The 22,177-nt window shown below is 43.7% G+C and overlaps 1 protein-coding gene across 1 annotated transcript; it reads left to right on the forward strand.

The window, feature by feature from the left end:
• The first annotated feature begins 8,378 nt into the window (after window positions 1-8,378).
• ZNF488 (zinc finger protein 488) lies at window positions 8,379-18,721 on the forward strand. The gene is made up of 4 exons (XM_009507915.2): window positions 8,379-8,573; window positions 10,765-10,987; window positions 15,130-15,358; window positions 17,307-18,721. Exons 2-4 carry the CDS (start codon window positions 10,769-10,771, stop codon window positions 18,470-18,472), a joined length of 1,614 nt encoding a protein of 537 aa, XP_009506210.2. The 5' UTR covers window positions 8,379-8,573; window positions 10,765-10,768; the 3' UTR covers window positions 18,473-18,721.
• Window positions 18,722-22,177: the final 3,456 nt, after the last annotated feature.

Below are 22,177 nucleotides of genomic sequence, written 5' to 3' on the forward strand. Positions count from 1 at the left end.
TTTAATGCATAAAACTACACCAAAGCATAAGCCGCTCTGAGCTAGCAAATTTATTCAGTATTTAAGCATCTTCCAGTATTTCAAAGCAAAGTAGAGCTGCATTATAGAACTCTATAGAGGTATCATCTTCTAGATAAAATAGATTTACACCCATAGAAATATTAATGTAAAGTCAAAATATTATTTCAGCTTCTATCACCTGAGCATAATATAACCAGATGAGAAAGTACAAAAATAAATTCTATGTAAAGGGTTATAGATTGTATGGAGAATTTTGCAGAAGAAATTACTTGGCTAATCCTAGTATGTGGTGTGTGGATATTTCCATGTCTGTAATGATGTGAATCAGTTAATATAATTTTCCTATAGCAGAGTCGTATGTTACTTGCAAGGGCTATTACTAAACATCAGGTCAAAGTACTTTTTGGGGAAACAAATGCTTTTAGGTCAGACCTATTTTAATTTACAAAATTCACTTTCCATTAAAAGGTTTCTCTGCTTCATTGTAGTGTAAAATAAGTTGCTCATGTGGCTCCCCACAATTTCATATTGCATAGTGTTCTTCAGCTCAGTTACTTGCCGTTATTGGAGTTGATGTTAAGTAGTACATTTACTATTAATGGAAATAAGATTAATGTAAGTTAACGTTATTTAGTACTGTTGAAGAAATCTCCAGGATTAACCATATGAAAGTGACTGCTTGCTCTCCGTTTTAAAATGTTTCTCTTCAAATACAGATGGTGAACGTGTGAAATTGCAAAAGATTTTATGCCTGTATGTGTAGTTGTGAGTGCATGTGTGTGTCTCTATATTTGGGTACATATATATATGTATATGCTTACACACCGATATATTAATTTGCTGTCGGAAAGAAACGTTTGAACAGATATAACTTTTATTTTTTTAAATTGAGAGCTACCAAAACTAAGTAGGAGGTCTGTTAAATAAGAACGTACCTCATATATCTTGAACATAAATCAGATAACATCATTTCTTTTAATTTGTGAAAGGGAGACATGAATTTGAACCGTATGAAGAGAGAGGAAAAATGATTTGCCACAAGTTACAAGTTTTGGCTCAGCCTGGTTGTGTTTGGGTTGGGTTGGTTCGTTGTGTCACCGTTTTCTGTGGCTGCACGTAGGGAATGGAGGCTTTGTCTGCCTGGATGCCCGAGTGAAGGAACAAATTCGCAAATCTGTGTGAGAACAAATGTGTGAGCGCAAATCACCGTCGTCAGGGCTCCTATTTACGTGAATCAAACAGGGGTTTTGCTGAAAGTGGGTACACGCGTATGTATGACAACTCACTCTCTTCACTGCATCCTATGCTTTTTTGTCTGTGAGAAAAGTAGAGGCGTTTTTACATCTGCTTTCTCCCCCTTCCTGCTTCTCCCCTGTAAAATCCAAAAGTCCTGTGACATTTTGGGGCGTTATGTGTATTGCCAAACAGTGAACAATGCCAGAGCAGTGGGAGCAGAAACTAGACCAAGTCCCTGAGGTGACCACAGAGCACAATTCAGGTCTGGAATGTGAAATACTATGTGTTCTGAACTGAACTATATCCACACAGCGTAGGGCATGTACTATGCAGCTAAAATGGTGTTAATTCATAACATTTACAGTCTGATAATCCTCAGACTGGGTTGAGGCATTACAGCATACTCCCTTTATGCTACAGGAACCCTGGTTTTTAGGTCTTAGGCCTTGAAACCACAAGAGCAAAACGGTGGCTAAAGGTATTGCTTATCTTAGACAGAACAGCAGTAGTCTAGTGAAGAGTCAGCCCTTCAGTACAGCGTCCTGCACACAGATACTATGTCTTTGAAAGCCAGCAGACTACAGAGCTGTAGTCAACTCCTCTTTATCCACAGCTGGATTGTCTGACTTATGAATGACTTGTATAAGCCAGTACCACCCACCAGGGTCCATTAGATCAGAGGTGGTGCCAGACAGATGCCTCTGGGGCCAACCTAACAGGAAAGGAGTATTGACAGTTTGTGCATTATGGAGCCAAACCCCTAGACCCAGCCTGTCTGAACCACTGGGATAGCAGAAAATAAAGATATTTCATCCTTTCTAATTAGAGCAGCATGGTATTACTATTGCTCATTGTCCAGCTGGAAACATCAAGATCCCTCCCAGTGCCTGCACCACATTTCATGTATTCAAGCACTGGGAGGTGTGGAACAGAGACGTCAGTGACTCTGTTGCTCACGTTCCACAAGACTGAAAACCTCCAGTTTACTGCAAGGTCTGCTGAATCAAAGAAGGCTTCACGTGGTGCTACGCAGATACTGCTGCATCACACACCCCAGCAAATCGGTATGAACCAGGCTTTCCTGCCATGTGGGATAGTCCATTCCTCTCCTGCCTACCTCGTTACCTGCCACAGAAGTTAGGGGCAGTAGAAATGGGGGTTCAGTGCAGAAATTTCCCGAGAACATAGGGAAGTTGGTGCTTTGCTGCCATTTGGAAGTCAGTGAGGGAAGCGTACGTGACTCTCCTGGTACTTGTTCGAATCTCAGTTATTTTCTCATCAGGCTAGAGCTGAAGCTGTGTTTCAAGCATTTTGTTCCTAGGTTTCAGGTAAAGAGTGGAAACTGCATCCCTGTGGTGTTCTTGGGGAAGTGATTCAATATGCATCTGCTTTGGAGAGGCAGCTTTGCATGCCTGTGAGGCAAATACCGTGCATCAGGAGAGAGCCCGCTTCAGCTTTCCCTTTCCTCAGAGAAAACAGGAAGAAACTTGGAAGCTTTTCTTTTAATCTGCACTTCCAGATGGCTCCTGTATTTCACAAGACTTGCTAAGGCAAATGTGGAGCTTGAGGTATTTACTAATTTCCAAGCAGGGATTTTAGCTCTGTCTTCTTCATTATTCCCACTGAAGTTTGAGAGATTGTTCATAGTAAAAAGATTTGGCAGCTTCACGATTCACTAGGCTGGGTATCCAGCCAAGATATAATGATGGTGCATCAAGAGCTGTCAGCTTACATTGCATGTACTGTGGATTTCAGGTGATGGAGGGCAGTCTGGAGACCACAGAGCCTTGAAACAGTAAGAATTGGAAAACTGCTCCCTGAAGATATCATGATGATGCAACAATAAAATTGTGAGCTCCTCGTAACCTTGGAGGTCTCTAGTTCACAATAAAACCTCCAAATTGGACTCATGCTCCAGAAGGGGCCACTTTCTGGAATCTCAAAATAGTCCCCAGGCTCTTCACTCTGAGCTGCCTCATGATCGTTTCTGGGGATGCTCGGCAGTGAGTTTCCCTGTTTCTAATCACTGTTTTTAGGGGCTTGTCAGGTCAGAGTTGTGCAGCTGCTGTACAGGAAGGTATGATAAAAGGAAGCTGGGGATGCCAAGGGAAAACCATTTTCATGCATCAGGCTATTTCAGACCCTATTTTATTCCACCTTTTTTAGATTTAGTTCATCTCTGCAGTCAGCAAATTCCTTCTTGGTGCATAGTTTTATTTCCTTCTGCTTCTTAGATGCCCAGCTCAGGCAAGCTGCAGGGACTGAGTATAGGGGTATAGGAGTACAGTATATACTCCCCAGCAGCATAGGGGATATGTTCAGAGCAGCAGCACATCAAGGGCTACGAGGAACTGAGAAGAAAGGTGCTCACCATATGCCCCAGTTGTAGCCCTGGATAATAAAAACATTCCAGTCTCCACAGGATTTGCTCTATCATTATCTCAGTGCTAATTGGGCTGTCCTTAACGCGTAGATGGGAAGTGGCTCACTGGCAGGAAAGGGCCCTCGTTGGATCAGCTGCCCCCTTGCTTCTGTGCAGAATCGTTGCTGCGATCCAAATTTACCACCTGCGAAACTGGGAAGACAAAAGAGCACACTCAGAGCTCAGGAATTCAAGGAATACCATCTATGGGCTGTTTCTCAGAGATGGGCAGGATGCTGAACTTGAGACTCGGAAATAAGTCACGCATGACTTCAGGAGGTTTTCTATCTTAAAATCACCAGCAACGCTTTCCTTTCTAAGGTAATCCAAGACTTTTGTATACTCTGCTTGGGATATAATGCCTGTCTGAGAGGTAGCAAACCCACAGCTGCCTGTGTTCATCCCAGACCGGCTGGGAATGGCAGCACATGGCTATATCTGCCTGTCGTTTCCATGTACGCTTGCACAATTTTCTTCATGTATATGGGCTTTTCAGCTGTAAAGGTATGAAGGAACCACGTCATGCCCTAAAGGAAACATCTCTCAGACCTGCGCTCAAGCTGAGGCACACAAGCTCTGTTTTGTGGCAGCAGTGAGCTGAAGGAAACAACTTGTTTAGACTTTTCATGCTGTAAAGAACCTTCTCAGCTTGTAAGTTAATAGATTTAGGAAACAGGTTGCAGTTTGTTTCAGGATTTATTTTTTGTGGGTTTTGGAATTACTTATTTTGTCTTTTAAAGCAAGAATTCTCCATTCCTTTCATGCCAGTCTCCTTCCATTTTAGTTTTGATTCTTCTCCTTTGCAGTTCACAACTTGAACAAAAAGAGAAGAAAACCTTGCACAGAAGGATAGCAAACGTATAAAACCCAAGAAGCGGATTTTCTCACTTTTCCATCTCTGTTTCCCTTGAAATTCCCTTCATGTGTTAAGAATCCTCAGTTCCTTATAACAACGGAGAATAATAAATGCTGCAGACAGAAGCACTCTGTCTGCATCAGCTCAGTTCCTGTAATAGCTGTAGTTTATTGTGCGTGACACTGCACGTCTGATCATGGGCTCCTCAGAATGACAGACCTCCTGTTGAAATCAAAGGCAGTTTTGGCAGCGGGCACAGGAGTGCATTGGCACGAAGTCACAGGTTATGGGCTTCAGGGAAAGCGCCGTCACACTTTTGGCTAGAGAGCAGTAAGTTAAAAGGTGAAGGAACTGATGGTTCCAGTTCGTTCTAGTTCGTTCTTTTTTTTTTTTTTTTCCCTTTCACTTTCTTGACATGGCAAATGCAGGGCCATCCTGTTTATGTTAATCTCTGCTCTGGAGAAAGTCTGGAGTAGATGTAAAAATGGCTGGGGAGACTGTGGGATGATGCTTTCCAGGATCAAATACTTTCATTAGTTTTTATGAGTAACTTCTGTGCTGGTTTTTTTTCCAGCTAGGATAATTGCTGTGAAAGTGGTATCCCTATATGCAAATTAAACCACAGTTAAAATGGAACGTGAAGGTGAAATGGTGGAAGATATTGGAATTCTTTTTTACTGAAGTAATTTAAGAGAAACCGTTTATATCACCTCCTTCCATCTATGATTGTGAAGAGCTGAACTAGCTAATTAAGTTCTGGCTGAAAAGTTTCCCCTCTTTTAAAGGTGATTCATTTGTTTCATTCACTCTTGCAAAGTCGATCATAATATTAAGCAAGGCTACCAGTGCTTTTATGGCCACCAAGGAACAGCAAGTGATGCCACAGTTCAACATAGTCACCATGGCAAGGAGAATCGGGCCGAGTCCTATGGAAAGAGGAGGCAGGGGAGTCCTTGCTCACATTGGCCTTTCTACATTTGGGCGCTTCCAGACATTTCTTAGAAGATCTTGCAGTGACATCTGAAGGCCATAGAGCAGAAATTCAGGGATCTGAAATTCAGCTCAGAACTGTTCCTATGCCCTTCTCCCACTTCCCCTCTCTAGAAATTGATTTTTCTCATGAGGTGAGGAAGCCACGTAAAAATTTTTCCGGAAGGCAGAAGGTGTAACCCTAGTTAGTTAATGAGGTGATATGCAAGCGCTAGGAAATGGGGAGAGAGGAGGAGAAGGCTATCTGCAGGGTTCCACCTTGGAAGAGCATCTGGGAAACGAAAAGATGACTAGCAATTTGTGCGCTCCTTCTGGAAGCAAGCAGGCTGGGAGCAGTTGCTGTGAGCACCATCTATTTCATGCGCTCTTTGAAGGAACATCCACAATTGCATAATCCATAGGGAGTTGCCTGCCCATAGGTGCTTGTTGTTTGACAGATCTGTCACACTTCTCAGAAATCAAGATGCAAAATCCATCACTCAGGGACATAGTATATGTGTATCAGATACTCTCTGGGGGATGAAGAGTCCATTAAACAGCAAGTCCCTAAACTCATCCATATGAAGAATTCCTGCCTGTGACAGATAGAATATGGAGAGTACCCATCGTCTAACAGGTGATCTGACTCTAATGTGCTACTAAAGCACTATAAATATTCATTTCACTTCACCCTTTCAGAAACATGTGGGGGGGTGAGGCCAGAGGGATAGGAACTGCTTATGCAGAACATGAGCGAGAACAGCAGGATTATGTTGCACGAGGGGGATCATGTCTCTAGGAGGCAATGGCACCCCCAGCATTGGCAGTTTGAGGCAAGCATATCGTTGCCTGCATGATACAGAGCTGAAGATATGACCTTCACAAAGAGGCTTATGACAGAGTTTGGTAAGCTTTATTATACAGTAGAAAAGGCGAGAATTAGATGTGGGCAATCTCAGGCCCATACCCTGTTGAGATTTCCTCCTGTAAAGTGTCAATGAGTATATTACTGGGCTTACTAGGGGAAGAGCACAGGGCAGGTTTAGGCTTGGGATGCTGCTAAACTTCCTGAGCTTTGCTGAAATGGCACCTCCATGTGTGGTTTCCAGACGCTACCACCTTGTCAAACTCATTGGACAAAGGTAACATCTATGTTAGTAAATTTTCTTAATGAGTGACAGGCAGCCTGAGAAATTTCTTTAACAGCAACAACCATTAAAAAGTTATTTTAAAAAGTCTGCAATGTCAGGAGATATTGCCTAGGTTGTCTGGGGGGGGGTACCCTTTCTATGCTGCAGCTGCCGAGTTGCACAATCCAGCCATAATATTGCAGTGATGCCTGAAAAGCTTTTATGGATACTTAACTCCTCTTCACCTCTTCCTCCTGTTGTCCATGGTCCTTTTATCTCCATTCAGCTTCTCTGTTGTGCTTCCTTTGCTCCACCAAAGCGTTCAGAAAGTAAATCAGTTCCATTTCTCTTTCTCCTCTCAAGATGTTTAGAGACTTGCTCTTTACTTTTGAGGAGGTCAGTAGTTCAGTTTCCTAAGATAAGGGCTGCAGCTACCAGAGGGCCCCTTACCAGCCCTCAGCTGTGCAGGAGGCAGGACTTGTTCCAGTACCGATCTGTGGATGAATCTGCGCTTTGCAACGGAGACCTGTGAGCGAGGGCTGCGCAGGCCGGAAAGCCCGCGGGATGCGGCACATCCCTTTGCACAGGTAGCAGCTCGTTTTTGAAAGCAGTACAGTAACGTTTGCTTGCTGTTACCCCTCAGCTGATGAACTTGCCCCTGTAAAACAAGCTGAGAGGTTGTTCATGCAGAGGGAAGAGCCTTCTCATGCTATTTGGAGACTGTAGGAAAAAGATTCACCCTTTTTCTTCTAAAGCTGTTGCAGAGCATCACCGCCCTCCAGTCCTGAGTACCACAAGCACATCTTCGGCCTATCTTCTCTGTTTCAAAAACAGAGGGCAGTAAATTTAAATTACACTCCCTTCCTGACATAAGCCTGCCCAGGCCCTATAAAACCCAGTACCTTTGGAGGCATCTAACCTCCTGTTTGAGGAGAGAGTGGTGGAGAGAATGACCCACTCGAGAGAAGCGATTCATTCCTGAGAGCGTCAGAAGCTGCGGTGATGCCACAGGCTAACACCAGCAGCGACTGGGGACGCCGCGTTGTACCGAGATGTTGCACTAGATGGTGCATTTGACAAATTATTTGAAGAGATTGATCTTCTCCTGCCGAAAGCTTTTGGCGCAAGGCTGACCGGAACAAGGCCATTTGCTGCGTACGCACAGTACCTCCTCTTCGTAACTTTTCACAAAGTTGACCCGTGCAAAAGCTGGATGCGAGCACAGCTGCCAAGGCAGCACTTTTAGACTTTGGCCTTTGTGCCTGTGGGTTTGGGGGATTTCCTTGCCCATCAGAGATCTTTGGCTAATTCAGAAGTCAGAAACAAACCAACCGTAATGGCATATTGAGTCTGCGGGATGTCGGAGTTTGGATAGAGGAAAGATCTTTTAGAAAATCTCTGATATTCTTTATTAACCTGCATTTCCCTTATCCCATCAATCTAGGTGAACTAAATGGAACTGAAGATGTGCACATACCGATTCTTTTGCCGGAGAACAAATATTTGCCCCACGGTCAGAGACCTTTGCCGTAGGGCAGTGCTTCTAATGAGGAGCGGTGGCTTCCCTTCCCCTCCCCAGAAGGGAGGGTTAGCCTGCCGCCAGGCCTGCGGGACAGTGCATACAGGCAGAGACCCCCCGCCCCGGGGATTTGGCCTGCCCTTCCCTTTGGGGGTGGGGAAGCCCTCCTGTACTCAGGGCTTGGGCCGGTAGGCAGCACAGCGAGCGGGCCACGCGTCGCTGGGAACTGCCGGCACTCCCACCGAGGAGCTCAGAAGAGCTGTTGGTGGGAGGTGTGGGCAGCGGGTGTGCGCTGGGAGCTGATGGCTGCGGAGCCACCTCGCAGGTAACAAGAAGAGCGCTGAAGGATGTGCTGCCCCTTTGGGAACCTTTCTTTGGGACGCTTATTGCAGCAGAAGTCACTAGGTGGTGCTGTTACCCGTAAGTCTTACTCCCGGTATCAACCCGTTTTCAGTCGGTTCCTGTTAGGCTCGGGTTTACGGTAGCTCTTTGAAAAGCTGCTGAACCAGAGGCAGGCGGCAGCAGCTGGCTGGGGGGGAGCGCACCTTCCTCAGAGCCTCGTAGCTGTGCGTTGGGTGAGGTTTCTGGAGGAAGGCACTGGCAGCAGGCAGGCAGCCCCCACCCGCCTCCTGGGAAAGCTCGAACGCAGCATCCTTCCCCGCTGAAAGCTCAGCTTGGAGGGCCCTGGATTTCTGTTTCCTCTGGAGGGACGGCAGGGCACCAAGGTGCGTCCTCCTAGTTTACATGGGGACATTCAGATAAATTTCACAGAAAGGGAAATCTTAGTGAGAGCAGTTCCCTTCTAGGGTCGTAACTGGCTAAGTAAAATAATGCCAGAAGATACTAGGAATTTCCTGAATGTGAATTCTGTAGAAAAAGAACTGGCTCAGGTTATAATTTATTTCTAAACTTTTTCTTATTTAAAGAGACTTTTAAGCACTTTAGATCTCAAATTTATTTTCTGATGGTTTGAAACTTTTATTTTTGGGGTTATTTAAAATAAATATGCCTTCGCTGTTTCAACTTATTAAAAATCGGTATAGTTTAAATGGAAACACACACTTACGTGTGAATATGTTGCATGTAATTAGGTACACCCTATATATTATACAAATGTACACATAGTTCCCATCATTATGTTCTCACACCGGTAGTAACTTCAGCAGATTATTGGAAAACCAGGCAATGAAACTCATCATTAACAGGGAGCAGAGACCTATTCTATCCTCCTCCTCGTGGCTAATCTCTGGCAAACCATCTGACCTGTTTTTTTACCCCTTTACCTCCCACTCTTTGCCTCGGTTGTCTGGTTTAGGCCTTCATCCTTTAGATGTTTACTACCTACTGGATATATAACCATGTATTTTAATATGTTCAAGGCTGGGCCTTAGGCCTTGCCTACCAGGAAGAAATTATACTGAATTAACGATACTGATTTAGAAACTGATTTAGTTAAATCAGTGCAACTCTCCTGAGCACTTTATATCACTTCAGTTTAAGTCATGAGTCAGTGAGTAACAAATCAATTGTGTTGGCAGAGAGTGAGAAAGATTAGACTGGATCTTCAGCCCTTCCATCTCACTGTTTATTAGGCTAAGGCCTCTTCAGGGCTTCTTGCCGTTCTCTTTAATTTTCCCTGCCTAATGGACCTGATCCAGCTCTCCATGGCATAAAGGAAGGTTTTTCCAGGACCTCCAGGTGGGAGCTGGTGATGGCAATATCTTTATTACAATCCTAGAGAAGCTTAGAATGACAAATAACTCAAACCTGCCTCTGCACTGCGTGCAGAGTTCTCAGATTGTGGCTCATATTGCAGAAATCGCCTCTGCTCTGAAAAATGCAATATTCTACATTCAGGGCAGGAACATCCATCCTCTGAAGACAGCAGTCTCTACTAACACTATGCTAAGAGTATCACCATACGAAGAGTCAGAATGTGATTTGATCTTTCCGACAATAGCAGCTAAGTAAGATCTCACATGTATTTTGAGATGGGATGAAAACAACCTTTTTGTCAATCCCCACAGATTTTGTGCATTCAGGTTGGCTAGACTCGGGACTCAGGTTACCCCTGGTTTTGTACCAGCTTAACCAGAAACTAGACTAATGTTACACTTCCAAATCAAAAAGCACAGCTTTTCCAAAATGAGTTTCAAAAGGTGCTTGCTTTTTTTTTCTTGTTGTTTTTCTCCTTTTATGCCTTTCTTCACACTTCTACAAGCCACTAACAAGAAATAAGGCGGCTATCTGAGAATATGCTGGACAAGAATATACCGACTTCCACTCACTGAAAATTTTGCTTACTGTTCCCGAAGCTTCTTATTCCTGGCTGTAGACAGCAGCAGTGTAGCAGGAGTTGAACTCCTGGAGTGTCTGTCTATTCCAGAAAAGAGTAACTCACTTGTTTACAAACCTAAGATTTTGGTTTCGTGCAAAGTCGTTTTTCTCCCTCTGAACTGGGTGTTAATAAAGCTGTAAACTCCGTCACCAACAATGTCCTGGTATGCTCTTGCCATTCACCTACAACTCCTGGAAGTCTTGATATTGTAAGTAGTGATGCCCCTTCCATTTCCACCTCTATTCCGAATGTGATTTCTGATTTATTTTACAGGTTTATGATGGAACTTACATCTTTGCCTAAATTCCTTTGGACAAGTGACAGCAAACTGCTGCATCACCATTTTCCGGACATATTGGCTACCGTTCATACCACACAAGACATTCCTGAAGAAGTTGTTTTCGGACCGTGCGTCCTCCAGAACACCCTGTTGGACACTGTAGCTTTTATTGCTCTCAAGTGTTCTGATAAACGGAACGTCCATTATGTGTTTAAGGTAGGAGAAATCAGCATTTAATGTTAGTCATGTCGAAGAGGCTTACACTGTCCCTGCGAAGGTAACTTTGCCAAGGGGTAGGTTTTCGGTTTGCTCAGCACAACTAACAGCTCCTTCAAAGGTGGGAAGTAGCGAGTGCGTTTCTGATTTTTGAGCCGTAGGCTGGAGGGACAGTTTTTCGTTGAAAACTGTTTCCTTTGCAGGAAGAAAACAAGTCCCACTTTTTTGCTGACAGTTGATGACCTGCTTCAGCACTGACCGGGAATAGGAGGAAAGAGGGATGAATTGTTTAGAAACGTCACGCTCAGGGTTCATCTTTACAAAGGACAACAGAGGCTTATCAAGAGGTGTGACAGCCCTGTGAGAGCAGAGAGGGAAGACTGTGGCATTGCAGTGATTCATGCAGGTGGTACATTCGCAGCGTTTATGGATGGGCCCAAGCAAGCATGAACCCAGTTTGCTCGGTTGTCCATAAAGTAAAATCACAATGGCAGCGATCTCGGCACAGGCCGTATGAGCTGTACAGGATATCAGTCAGGCAACTAGCCCACACGATCTTCAGGCAGCCACAACTTATTGCTGTTAATACATGGAGCTCCTAAAGTTACCTGAGATACGCCTGTCTGTTTTACAGCTGCACTTTTCAATCACTGCAGAGAAGCCACAGAGATTATGTCTGTGAAACAAAAGGAATTGTCATGTAGGGAAAGTCAGAAACCCCAGGACTGTGATGGAGTGTTAACTCTCCGGTGCTAGTTCCCAATTTTTTTTGTTCTCTAGCCACCTTTTATCAGAACATTTTCAGTTGGACAATGCATAGTTTACATGCTGGCCTTTTACCTTGGCTTTCTGGGTCTTAGACTACGTTTCAGTCACCATTGGTCTTGATGAAGACCTTACAATGTGAGGCAAACAAATTTCCCACATGCTCTGGCATGGATGGATTTGGGAGAGATCCAGGTTCTCCTAAGATTTCTGTGCTGTGGAGGAGCGAAATCCCAGGGAGTATTTGTAAAATGGACAATGCAGCTGTTTGGAGATACCTGTTTGACACTTTTGCTTTAAACCAATCAAGAAAGAGGCTTCAGGGCTTTTCTGACTATTTGTTTGAGTCTGTGGCACAAATCTGCTTGCTTGGACAGTGTTATCAGTACTCCAGGAGAACTGTAAGCTTGTTTGGGGAAAGAACTCTCCTGAAACGAGGCTTTATTTATGGAGTATTTCTGTATTTCTCCTGGGAGTTTTAGACTGACTGTAGACCCAAGAAAGAGCCTCAAAGGGTTTCTGCATTGGAAGAGTCCTCCAGAGGGGTGGCTTTAGTGTTTTGCTACATTTGAGCTAAGTAGTTGGATGCCTGAGTTGCCTCAGATGTCTGTCTTTTGGAAGTAAATACATCGAATTCTGTGCAAGTAGTTGTTTCAAATGCCATCAGTGGTCCCATATCCTGTTAGCTACCCATAGGTAAAAGTAAACCTTCCAGAAATCAGGAACTATTGTTAAGATCCTAACTCTGTATGTAGACAATTAATTAACAATTCAATCACGATACTGTATTGTTATCATGGCACTGAAGTGCAAAACAAGAAATGGGTTTTGTTATGCTGGCTGTGGTACAAACAGGAATGATTTGCCAAGGTGGAGTCGTCGCAGCGGAGGTTCATGTTCATCATAGTTTGGCAGCACTCGTCCAAGACTTGGGGGATTGTTATTTCTAACAAGGGTTTCCTCATCTTGGGCTTTTATGTTTAGTCCAAAAGGGAGTTCCATGTTTTTTCTCTCATCCTCTTGGAGACCATAATTCGAGCTCCTTGGGCCAATTTGTACACTTGGGCAAAGAAAATGCCTTGGCAACCATTGGCACGGGTGGTTCTTTCCAGCCAACCATTTACCCCAGCAAAGCAAATGGTCCCCTTACAAAGTTGTCTGTCTCATTGAGTTCCTCTGCCCCTTACAGCTTCTTGTGCGTTCCAAGGAAGAGTCTCATTCTCTCCCTTCTCCTCCATCCTCTATCAAGGAAGCCACATGGCCTCTACAGCCCAGCTGTGACTGAGCCTGTTGGGCTGTGAAGCCTTTGCCTCATGTAAGGATGCAAGGGATTCATCTGAGGGGTTGCCATCTCTAGGGAGGGGTGGACTTGTAGGATTTGTAGTGTCTCTAAACACATGGAAAAACTAAAGCTGGTGCATGTTTCTAGCTGACAGCACCCAGATCTTATGTTCTGTCCTTTACTCGCCCCCACCTACTCTAAGCTCTCTCAGCTCTTTCCCTGGAGGCCTGGTTCCTGGAGGAGCTGTGCTCCCTTTGACTTTGCTTAGAGCGCCGGGTGGATGCTCGGTATTTCCAAAACACAGAAACTAGTAAATGACAGGCTCTGTCATAGCTATTAGTTACAACCACTGTGTGTGGGTGGGTGTGCTGTGTCACTGTCAGTCTTTTGTATTTCTCAATCACTGTTAATTCCCATGGCGTTTAGAGCGAACCAGTTACAGGGCATGCTAATTTATTTTCTCCCTTACACTAATTAACTCTTATCCTAATGGTCCCTTAATATTTATATCTTGTATTCGAGCTACTAATGTGGTCATACTCTTCATGGTAGTTAATAGTCAGAGTGAGTTAAAAACAGAGAAAGAAATAGCCAAAATAGTGTTCCTGATACCAAACACCAGTGAATGGCTGCCCTGCAATGAGTGGAAAACAAAGAACTATACATTGCTCGGGGTGAAATTTAGATCATACTTGTCATTAGACATTTTTCATTTCCAAACTTCTTCCTTTCTAAACAATGACTTAGTGCTTCAAAAATTAGTTGAGGCTTTTTATGCGTGTAAATGTTGCCCTTGATCGCCCTGTGTTTCAGCCTCAAAGCTATAAAAATCTTCCCCATCTTTCAAATACTGCATAGGATATAGATCTGCTGCGGTAAACACCAAGGAAAAACCTATAAAGAAATAAATAATTCCCTATACAGAGCAAATGCAATAAAGTAACTAAGATGGAAGCCACATACTGAATGAGGAAGACAAAGCCAAATGTTTTATAGTTATATTATTTCCAGAGTATGGTCAACCTGTGAGTGCATGACTCGGGAGTCCTGTGGAGAAAGGAGTACATGTGACTGAGGACTGTGCTGTAATATACACTGAGAAGGGAAATTTAATTTGAGCAATAGACTTAATATTATCTTTTTAACTTCTGAGTGCCTGGCCTGCAGTCTAAGCAAGATTTTTTAACTTAATCTGTTTGGTATTTCTGAATGCACACATACTGAAAGTAAATCAACCCCTCGCAACTCTCAGAAGTAATTTAATGAAAGATATCATTCGGATGAGGTTTTATCTGTTTAGATACCGTGAAATTAATTTAACTGATTTATCAAAGGCAGGAATAGGAATATATAATTTTATTTCTGAAAAGGAAAGAGATCATATAAGTGCTTCTTAGTTGTATTTATTGAAACCTAATTTTTGTGTTATCTAGCCAAACAGTTATGTATGCAGGTGTTGTCTCCTTGGGGTGTTGAATCAAAACATCAAGATTATTGTTCCACCTCCTGATTACACCTGATACATTCCCTCTTACGTCAGTGAAACGCTCCACATGCAGCTGCCCAGAGAGCGTGTGCTCGAGTGTGGGCTCACGCTGCACTGATCCAGGGGGCTGTACATCTCACATCCCCCAGGCCACAGCACTCGCACCTCTCCTGACTCATATCCCATTTCCCCGTGGGAGCGAGACTCCTACTTATAGCGGAGCACACCTTCTGTACCTCTGTGATCCACACCTGACACAGCCCCATGGGACAACCTGCATCGGACGGAGGACATCACCCTTGCCGTGAGTGGGCTAGGGATGGACCAACATACCAGCACTGGCGTTGCCATGAGAGGTTACATGTGAGCATCGGTGCCTCCTTCTCCCTCCCATGCAGCTTTATTTCCAGAGCTCTCAGCACTCACACCAGGGAAGTCTTTGCCTTGTGATGACTTTGGATTTGGTGACACTTGGCATATGAAAGGGGCTCACAGCTTTGGCATATTGGCTCTGTGTGAGGCAGAAAACAGGCTTTGTTCTTGCATTTGATGGAGATCTGTTTGGTGCCAAGACCTGACACTTCACCTTTTTTGTGTCCCGTCTCACAGGTAGACGTTACGTCGGTGCACAGTCCCACAGGACTGCCTTGGATGAGATTTGTACAAGCAGCTGCCAATAGCAAGGAGCAGAACTTGGAAGCTTACTTAGAAAACAGTCAATTATATTATCGCTCTACCAGGAAAATCAACAAAAATGAGGAGCTGCTTGTCTGGTATGACGAGGAGCTTTCCAGCCTCTTGGGTTTCAGTGAGTTAAAAGCTCAGAGTCCCCAGAATGGTAAGTACTAAATTGTTGACTGCAGGAGTCACTGAGGAGTGAAATGAGTCTGGAACTTCATTAGGATGCAGTGATCTTGTAACAGAGGAAGGAAGACCTGTCTAAATCCTTACCTGGTCAGCTAAAGGAAAGACCTGCTGCTTTGGGGATTGAGCTGGAGGCATAGAGCAAGAACAGATGTACAGTTCTCAATGCCATTTTCATTGCTACTTTCCAGCAGAGGATGGCGCCCTAGGGATTAATGCTGAAATTTCTGGGCTATGTAATAGACATCTGTGCACCTGACTACTTGGAATCCTAAAAGCCTAAAATATCAGTAGGAAAGATGCCTTTTTAGCTCATTGAGGAGTCAGGTATAGGCTAGTGTTCAGCTTTAAACTTGCCAATGTGCAGGGCTGTACAAAATACGTAACAACCCAAACAGTACTGCACGCAGCACAGTCTGCCTATTTAGCTTGGGACACAGAGGGAGCAAGGAAAAGGGCTTGCTTTTCATGCTGAGATATTGCTAGGAGTTTATTGCTCTAAAAGAAATTGAGTTGGCAATTGTTGAAAAAATACAAATCTAGATTATAGAGAGACCAAGCAATTCACTGTCAGGTCCATGCCAAGCGCGACTCCAGCTGTCATTTGCTCCAAACTTTGATCTAGTTAGACTGGGGCAAAACCCCTTCTACGTTCCCTTTGGTTGATTTAAACACAGCTCATACAGCCTGGTTAGCAAAGGTGTAGGTTGGTAAAGGTATGAGTTGGTAAATTTATATGATAATGTACTTGCCTGTAAATTAATATTAAATTAATATAGACACAATCATAGCAGGAACCCACTAAATTGTTTTACTATATTTCAGTGTACTCTGTTAGCTTCTCTGTAGACACACACTGTCGGCCTCATGAATTTACCAGGCTGAAGTGTTTTCTACACAAGAAACAGGATATCTAAACTTAAGACTTTAAACTGGCAGGAATAATGTTCCACCCAAATCAGCAGCCTGATTTTCTTATAAAAAGTTCAGTTTCTGTAGTTTGGGAAGAGATCTAAGCTGTGCTGAGCCTATAGATTAGGGTTTGTAGTTCTACACAACCGGTGTATGAACTTTCCTACATATCCCAGGCCTCAGGTGCTGTCTGGCGTAATTTCCATTTAAAAACTGCTGTGTGTTGTGAAATAACGTAGCATGGATATTGTTTACAAAGGTTAAGATGGGCAGTACGTGTCTTGGTCACCAAATTATGTGCTGTCTGTTCATGGGCAATCAATCATCCCAATGAACCAGATACGCAGCACTTCCAAAGGCCAGAAGGAAACTGCCACGCCAATGCACGTTCCCCATTCCTCCTGCCCATCACTGGCATTGTTTCACTTTGAACACTATTTTCCATGCCACCGGCATTTGTGCCTTGAGGTGTATAGCAGTTTGCCAAATGAGCATGAGTAAAGGCTTCAGGAATTACTGTCAGATGATTTGTGAAAGGTATTAAACTTCCAGAGTATCCTATGCAGCAAATAGAGGCTCATGTGAAAATCTTTGAGTCCGGGTCTAAACCACATTTTTAGTTGGGTGTACAGAATTTAATATTCAGCCTCTATTAAAGCCAGCGACTTAGGAAATGTAGACCCAAATCTGGTTTCAGACTTCAAATTGTCATAAAGTCCAGATGGTTTTTTCTAGACCATTGTGTACTGGCCATTTTACATAAAACAAAGTTGGCTTGAGAATCTAAATGAGAGCGTTTCTGCAAGTAGCACATGGAGGCAAATATGAGTGAACTATCTTCCATAGCAGCAAGAGGCCTGATTCTGCACTGGCATTAGCTTTACGGTGGGTAATCTTGTATGACCCAGGAGGTGTTTCTGGTTTTTTTGTTTGTGTCGATGACAGGGTCAGGATCTTCATCCATTCATGATTCTAACTTTGCAAAACTCATCTGTTGTCTGTTTCTGCAGAGTTGAGATGCCAAGAATGCAACCGAGTCTTTAAATGTGAGCATTCCTATCTCTCCCATGTCCGCTTCCTATGTGTCCCAGAGAAGAGCGTCCTGCTATGGAGAAACTTCCAGAACCCTAAGACTGAAAGGAGCAACTTAGCTGAGCAGACCACAAATTTCCACAGCCTGGCCAGGGATCTCGAGATCAAAATGGCAGCTTGTAAAGATGATGCCCATGGTCTCATGGGAGAAAAGAGAGCAAAATCTGAAGAGGCTGAGAACAACAGGAGCAGGAAAACAGTGTTGTTGGAGAAAACCAATAATCTGAGTGAGGAACATAACTGTGGGGGCAAGGAAGAGGTTGGGGGAGAGCACGAACTGGCCGGTCCTTTCTGGAAGCTTAGTTCAGGGAGGCAGTCAGCTAGGAAGGATGCTTTAGAGCAGAAGCAGAGCGCTTTCACTGAGGTCAGGAGGATGAAGGAGAAGCTGAGGAGTGAGAGACCGAAGGAGCCAGAACAGGAGGATGGCACGGTCCCACCTGGTAAAGAGCAGGTATCAAAGGAAGTGTTGCTGAACTCCTCTGGTAGTGCATTCTCCTTTGTGTGGCCCACCAGAGCCCGAGGAGAACAAAAGAGTGCTTTCAGCAAACCCAGTAAGTGTCTAACAGAAAGAGCTGCAATTAATTCTTCTCATCCTATGAGTGAGTCACCAAAGAGCCTGGGGGAGCTGTCTGGCTTCATTGCCACCACAGACATCATGTGCTGCAGCACTCTTCTCAATTCCAAGTTCTTTGTCAGTGATTTGTGTAATGCTCAGATGCTGCAGACAAGCATCACTCGGAGCAGTGCTTTCCCATATACCTCAGAACCGTGGCCCAAGCGAGCGGGAGGACAGTTACAAAACACAACCACCACTTCTTCCTCCTCTTCCTCTTCCTTGACGCTTCTTCCCCCCACCTTCACGTCCTTTGGAGTGGCTGCCCAGAACTGGTGTGCCAAATGCAACCTGTCCTTTCGCATGACATCCGATTTAGTCTTCCACATGCGGTCGCATCACAAAAAAGAATACTCTTCAACTGAGTCCCAGTGCAAGAGGAGACGAGAGGAGAAGCTAACATGTCCCATTTGTCACGAGTACTTCCGAGAACGCCATCATTTATCCCGACACATGACTTCTCATAATTAGAGCTGTGCAGACAGACCTCACCAAGGGACTGGGCAGGCTGGGTAAAGAAGGGGAACATGATTCACTTGTATTAATTTCTTTTTGAGTTTACATTCATTTCTTACAGGAATTCACTGTTTACAATAATTTATAATAGATGCTTTGCAAAAAATATAAAATGTTGACAAGAGTCTGAATGGGTTGTAAGTTTTGAAAACTCAACTCAGCCCCTTTCAATCGTTTTTCAAGGAAATAAAATAGTGAAATGAATGCACATGCAGTATTAATTCTCAAAGAGTTGGGAACAAAAGTATTGTTTTGCAAACAGAGTTTTCTTTGCCTGTGTTTGATTTGCTGGTGTCTGTGTAGTGCAATGTAAATACAAAAGTAACAACCACCTCATTGAATGAGGAATCCTGAAACACTGAAAAAATCAGAATTTATATGCTGGAAGACGTTACTGTTTCTAGCAGCTTTGGTGGACTCTTATCCTTTACGTTAGCTGAATCAGCTCTCTCATCAGATTTGTGAGTCTGATATTTTGAGATATAAGTAAAAAACTTATATCTCACTGTCTCCTTGGCTCTGAAAGGGACTTGAAGTTAAGACTTTATCTGAAATCTGTGATCCTCAACAACAGACCGCGAAAGAGGATGTGACCTGTAAATCAGTATATCTGAGTTCTGTTCTAGGCTCTGCCACTTTTGAAATATCTTTTACAAAGTCAAATCAATCTGGATCTGTATCAAAAGGTGACCTGTTGTCAACGTTATCGTGTAGACAGGGAGCACCGATTCTGCCCTGGTATGTGCACGCAAGATCTGTGTGACTTTAGTAGGCGTTACAGGTCTGATGGGGGTGGAGTTTGGCTTGTGGTTTCCAGGTTTTGGATATACTAAAGAAAGCAACTAGGATATTTGAGTTACTATTAGCTACTGATAGAATCTGCACACTTTAATTGTGGATGATAGGCTCTGTTCTGCTAACAGCTAGAAGAGAAATGTCCTTCAGAAAATGATACAGGCACACAGGAATTGCATTGCATTGGACGAGCTTGTCTAGCCTCTGGTTTCCACGTGGGCCAATTCCAGATTTTTTTTAAAAAAAGTGCCAAAATCTCTCTATAGCCTATCCATATGAGACATTTTTCTCTTGCCTACTTTGGTCTGAGCTCTGCTTAGTCTTGGAAGCAGATGAGTTTATACTGCTCTGGGTGTGGGTGGGGATGCCACAATCCTGTCTATTGTTACTGCAGCTCATCTAATTAGCCTTTCATTGTTTTTTAAATCCATTTAGAGGCTTGCTTTTGGTAGCTTATGACACGTTCTTCAAGCGAGCATTTGTGTCTCTCTTGTATAGTATTTTTCCAGGTTGTCTGATGGTTTTGTGGCCTATCTCTGAGCCTCATCTCCTATTATTCCCTTGCAGGTAGAGAATGATCAAAAATGACTAATCTCCCAGCTAAGAGTAAAGAACATTGCAATATTCTTATTATTTTTCACCATACTGATGCTATAGTCCAGTGTTTGTCTGCTGCACACTGGACAGAAATTTTCTTTGCGTTCCCATGACGATGCCTAGGCTGATAATGCAAGTATCAGCAAGTAAACACATCTGAGTGATAAATGTCAGCCTGAGAGTCTTAGGCTGCCAGTTGGGATCAACGTATTACCCTCACTGTCATCTCTTGGGAGATTTCTGTAAGGCAGGAGACACTGTTCTTCCCTATATATTGCAGTTGAACATTAATACATGCTGTTTCCTATTAACATAAACATTTGACTTATTGCAGGCCAACCACCGGCTGTGCACCCAAGCTTTATTTCCCCAACATAGAGTGATTAAACTGTTACATTACGCCTTTGAGTTCAGAAGACATAAATTGAGACTGGAGGTCTGGTTGGATTGTAACGCAGCTTTCCAAGGTCAGTGGTGGAAGCTCCTTCACTGGAGTCACTAAAAACGAAAATGAACAAAAGCTTCGAAACACGGAGCACAGGGAACAACCTTGCATTGAGTAGGGGATGATGTGGTTTCCTTCTAATCTTTCCATTTCTATTTAGCGTCCAGTAACATTTACTGCGTAAGGAATATATTTAGGGCAAGGTTTAATGGGCCAAATTTCACTCCATCTGGTTTCATCTGGGTGTCAGCCAGTTTACTGTGAAGTCAGTGTCCATAAAGTGTAATGAAGGACTCCACGGTGTAACGGCATTCGTATGTGGTTAGGGTTATAGATCCCATTAGTAGCTTAGGCCAGATTGTGATCTCATTTATTCCAGTGCAAATCCAGAATAATTCCATGTTGCTACTCCTGATTTACATCAACTACTTTAAGATCAGCCTGACTCAGTGGAAATAAGGCTAAAGACTTTTTGGGACCATTGCTGCAAAATGTTCTTTTTGGTACTTACTGAAAGATGCCATGTGTTCTTAACAGTTTTATGGTTAGCAACCTAGCTTCAGATTTCTTCTGGAAACAGACAAGACCAGCTGCGTAATGCTCCCCAATATTATGTTGGCTCATCGCTTCAACATCACCCGGCTCCATGGGCCTGGTTTTCCCGTGCGCTACACCTGGAGTATCATTTAGGTCAGAACGAAGCAGTACCAAATCTAACCAGTTACAGGTTTCCACTGATTTTGTATTGGTGTAAATGATCTTGAGGAAGTGTGGAAAATCAGCCACTGAAAAACAGCTGCTGAATTTCAAAACCTCTTCCAGTGGTGTGTTAGATCTACATCGTTAGAAGTCTCAAAATTCTTCACCCTGCTTATGGTATGAGGCTTAAGCGAGCTGCAAGGCTACAGGGAGAGATAGCTTTCCTTTGTGCCAAAAAGCTGTTTTCTTTGGGGGGAGGAAAAAAAAGGTAAGAACTCTTACGCAGCTTCTTTGTGGGTGTATCTCAGCTGACGTGCTGTGATGACAAGCAGTGTATAAATGCCTCTGTGCACAGAATGGCAAGAGAGCCAGTTACGAAAAGTGGCAGAGCTGATTCAAAATGCGAAAATGAAGAGGAGAGGTTTGTAATCAGCTTTATTTCTGGTACTGCCCTCGCCCCCTGCAGCTGCAGGGGCAGCACAGTTCGGTCCTAGCATGCAACGACTGGGGATTTTTCCTCTTGCTGCACGGACATCGCACTAAAGGCAAATGCGTGCAATACTGCCCTCGTTCCTTTGTAGGTGGCCACTGGCATGAAAATGAAGTGAACAAATTGCTTCTTATTCTCGACTAAACTGTTTTGTGAACTAAGACTTGTTTACACCACAACTTGCCAATATGACATCTTGTTGCCTGCTACACCTGTGCTGGCATCAGAGCAAAGAGCATAGACGCCAACAGGCCCAGAACTCGATTCCCTATGAGTAAAACAAGCTCTTTTGTAAAGCCCCATGTGCAGGCAGAGGGAATGTCTTTTATGTGTCTCAAGTTTAACTGAGTGTCTCATCTAAGCTGGGTTACATAAACCAGGGGACTTATCCAAAATTTCTGCAGATTTTATTTCTTTAAATGAAATATTCATATTAAAGCTGAGTGAACCAAATATTGCACAGGCAGAAGGAAGCCTAACGAGACAAAGAAAAACAAACTTCCTATAATTGAGTCGTGCTGGAAGCTTTTTTCCTTATGTCTAGAAGTCTGAACATTTAAACTGGTGCAGATGAAAGGAAATCCTGCTGGAGGAAAGGCACTCCACTATAGCAGGGGTTTCTTGAAGAAATGGA

This window comes from Phalacrocorax carbo, chromosome 12 (assembly GCF_963921805.1).
Source record: "Phalacrocorax carbo chromosome 12, bPhaCar2.1, whole genome shotgun sequence".
NCBI classification, from domain to species: domain Eukaryota; kingdom Metazoa; phylum Chordata; class Aves; order Suliformes; family Phalacrocoracidae; genus Phalacrocorax; species Phalacrocorax carbo.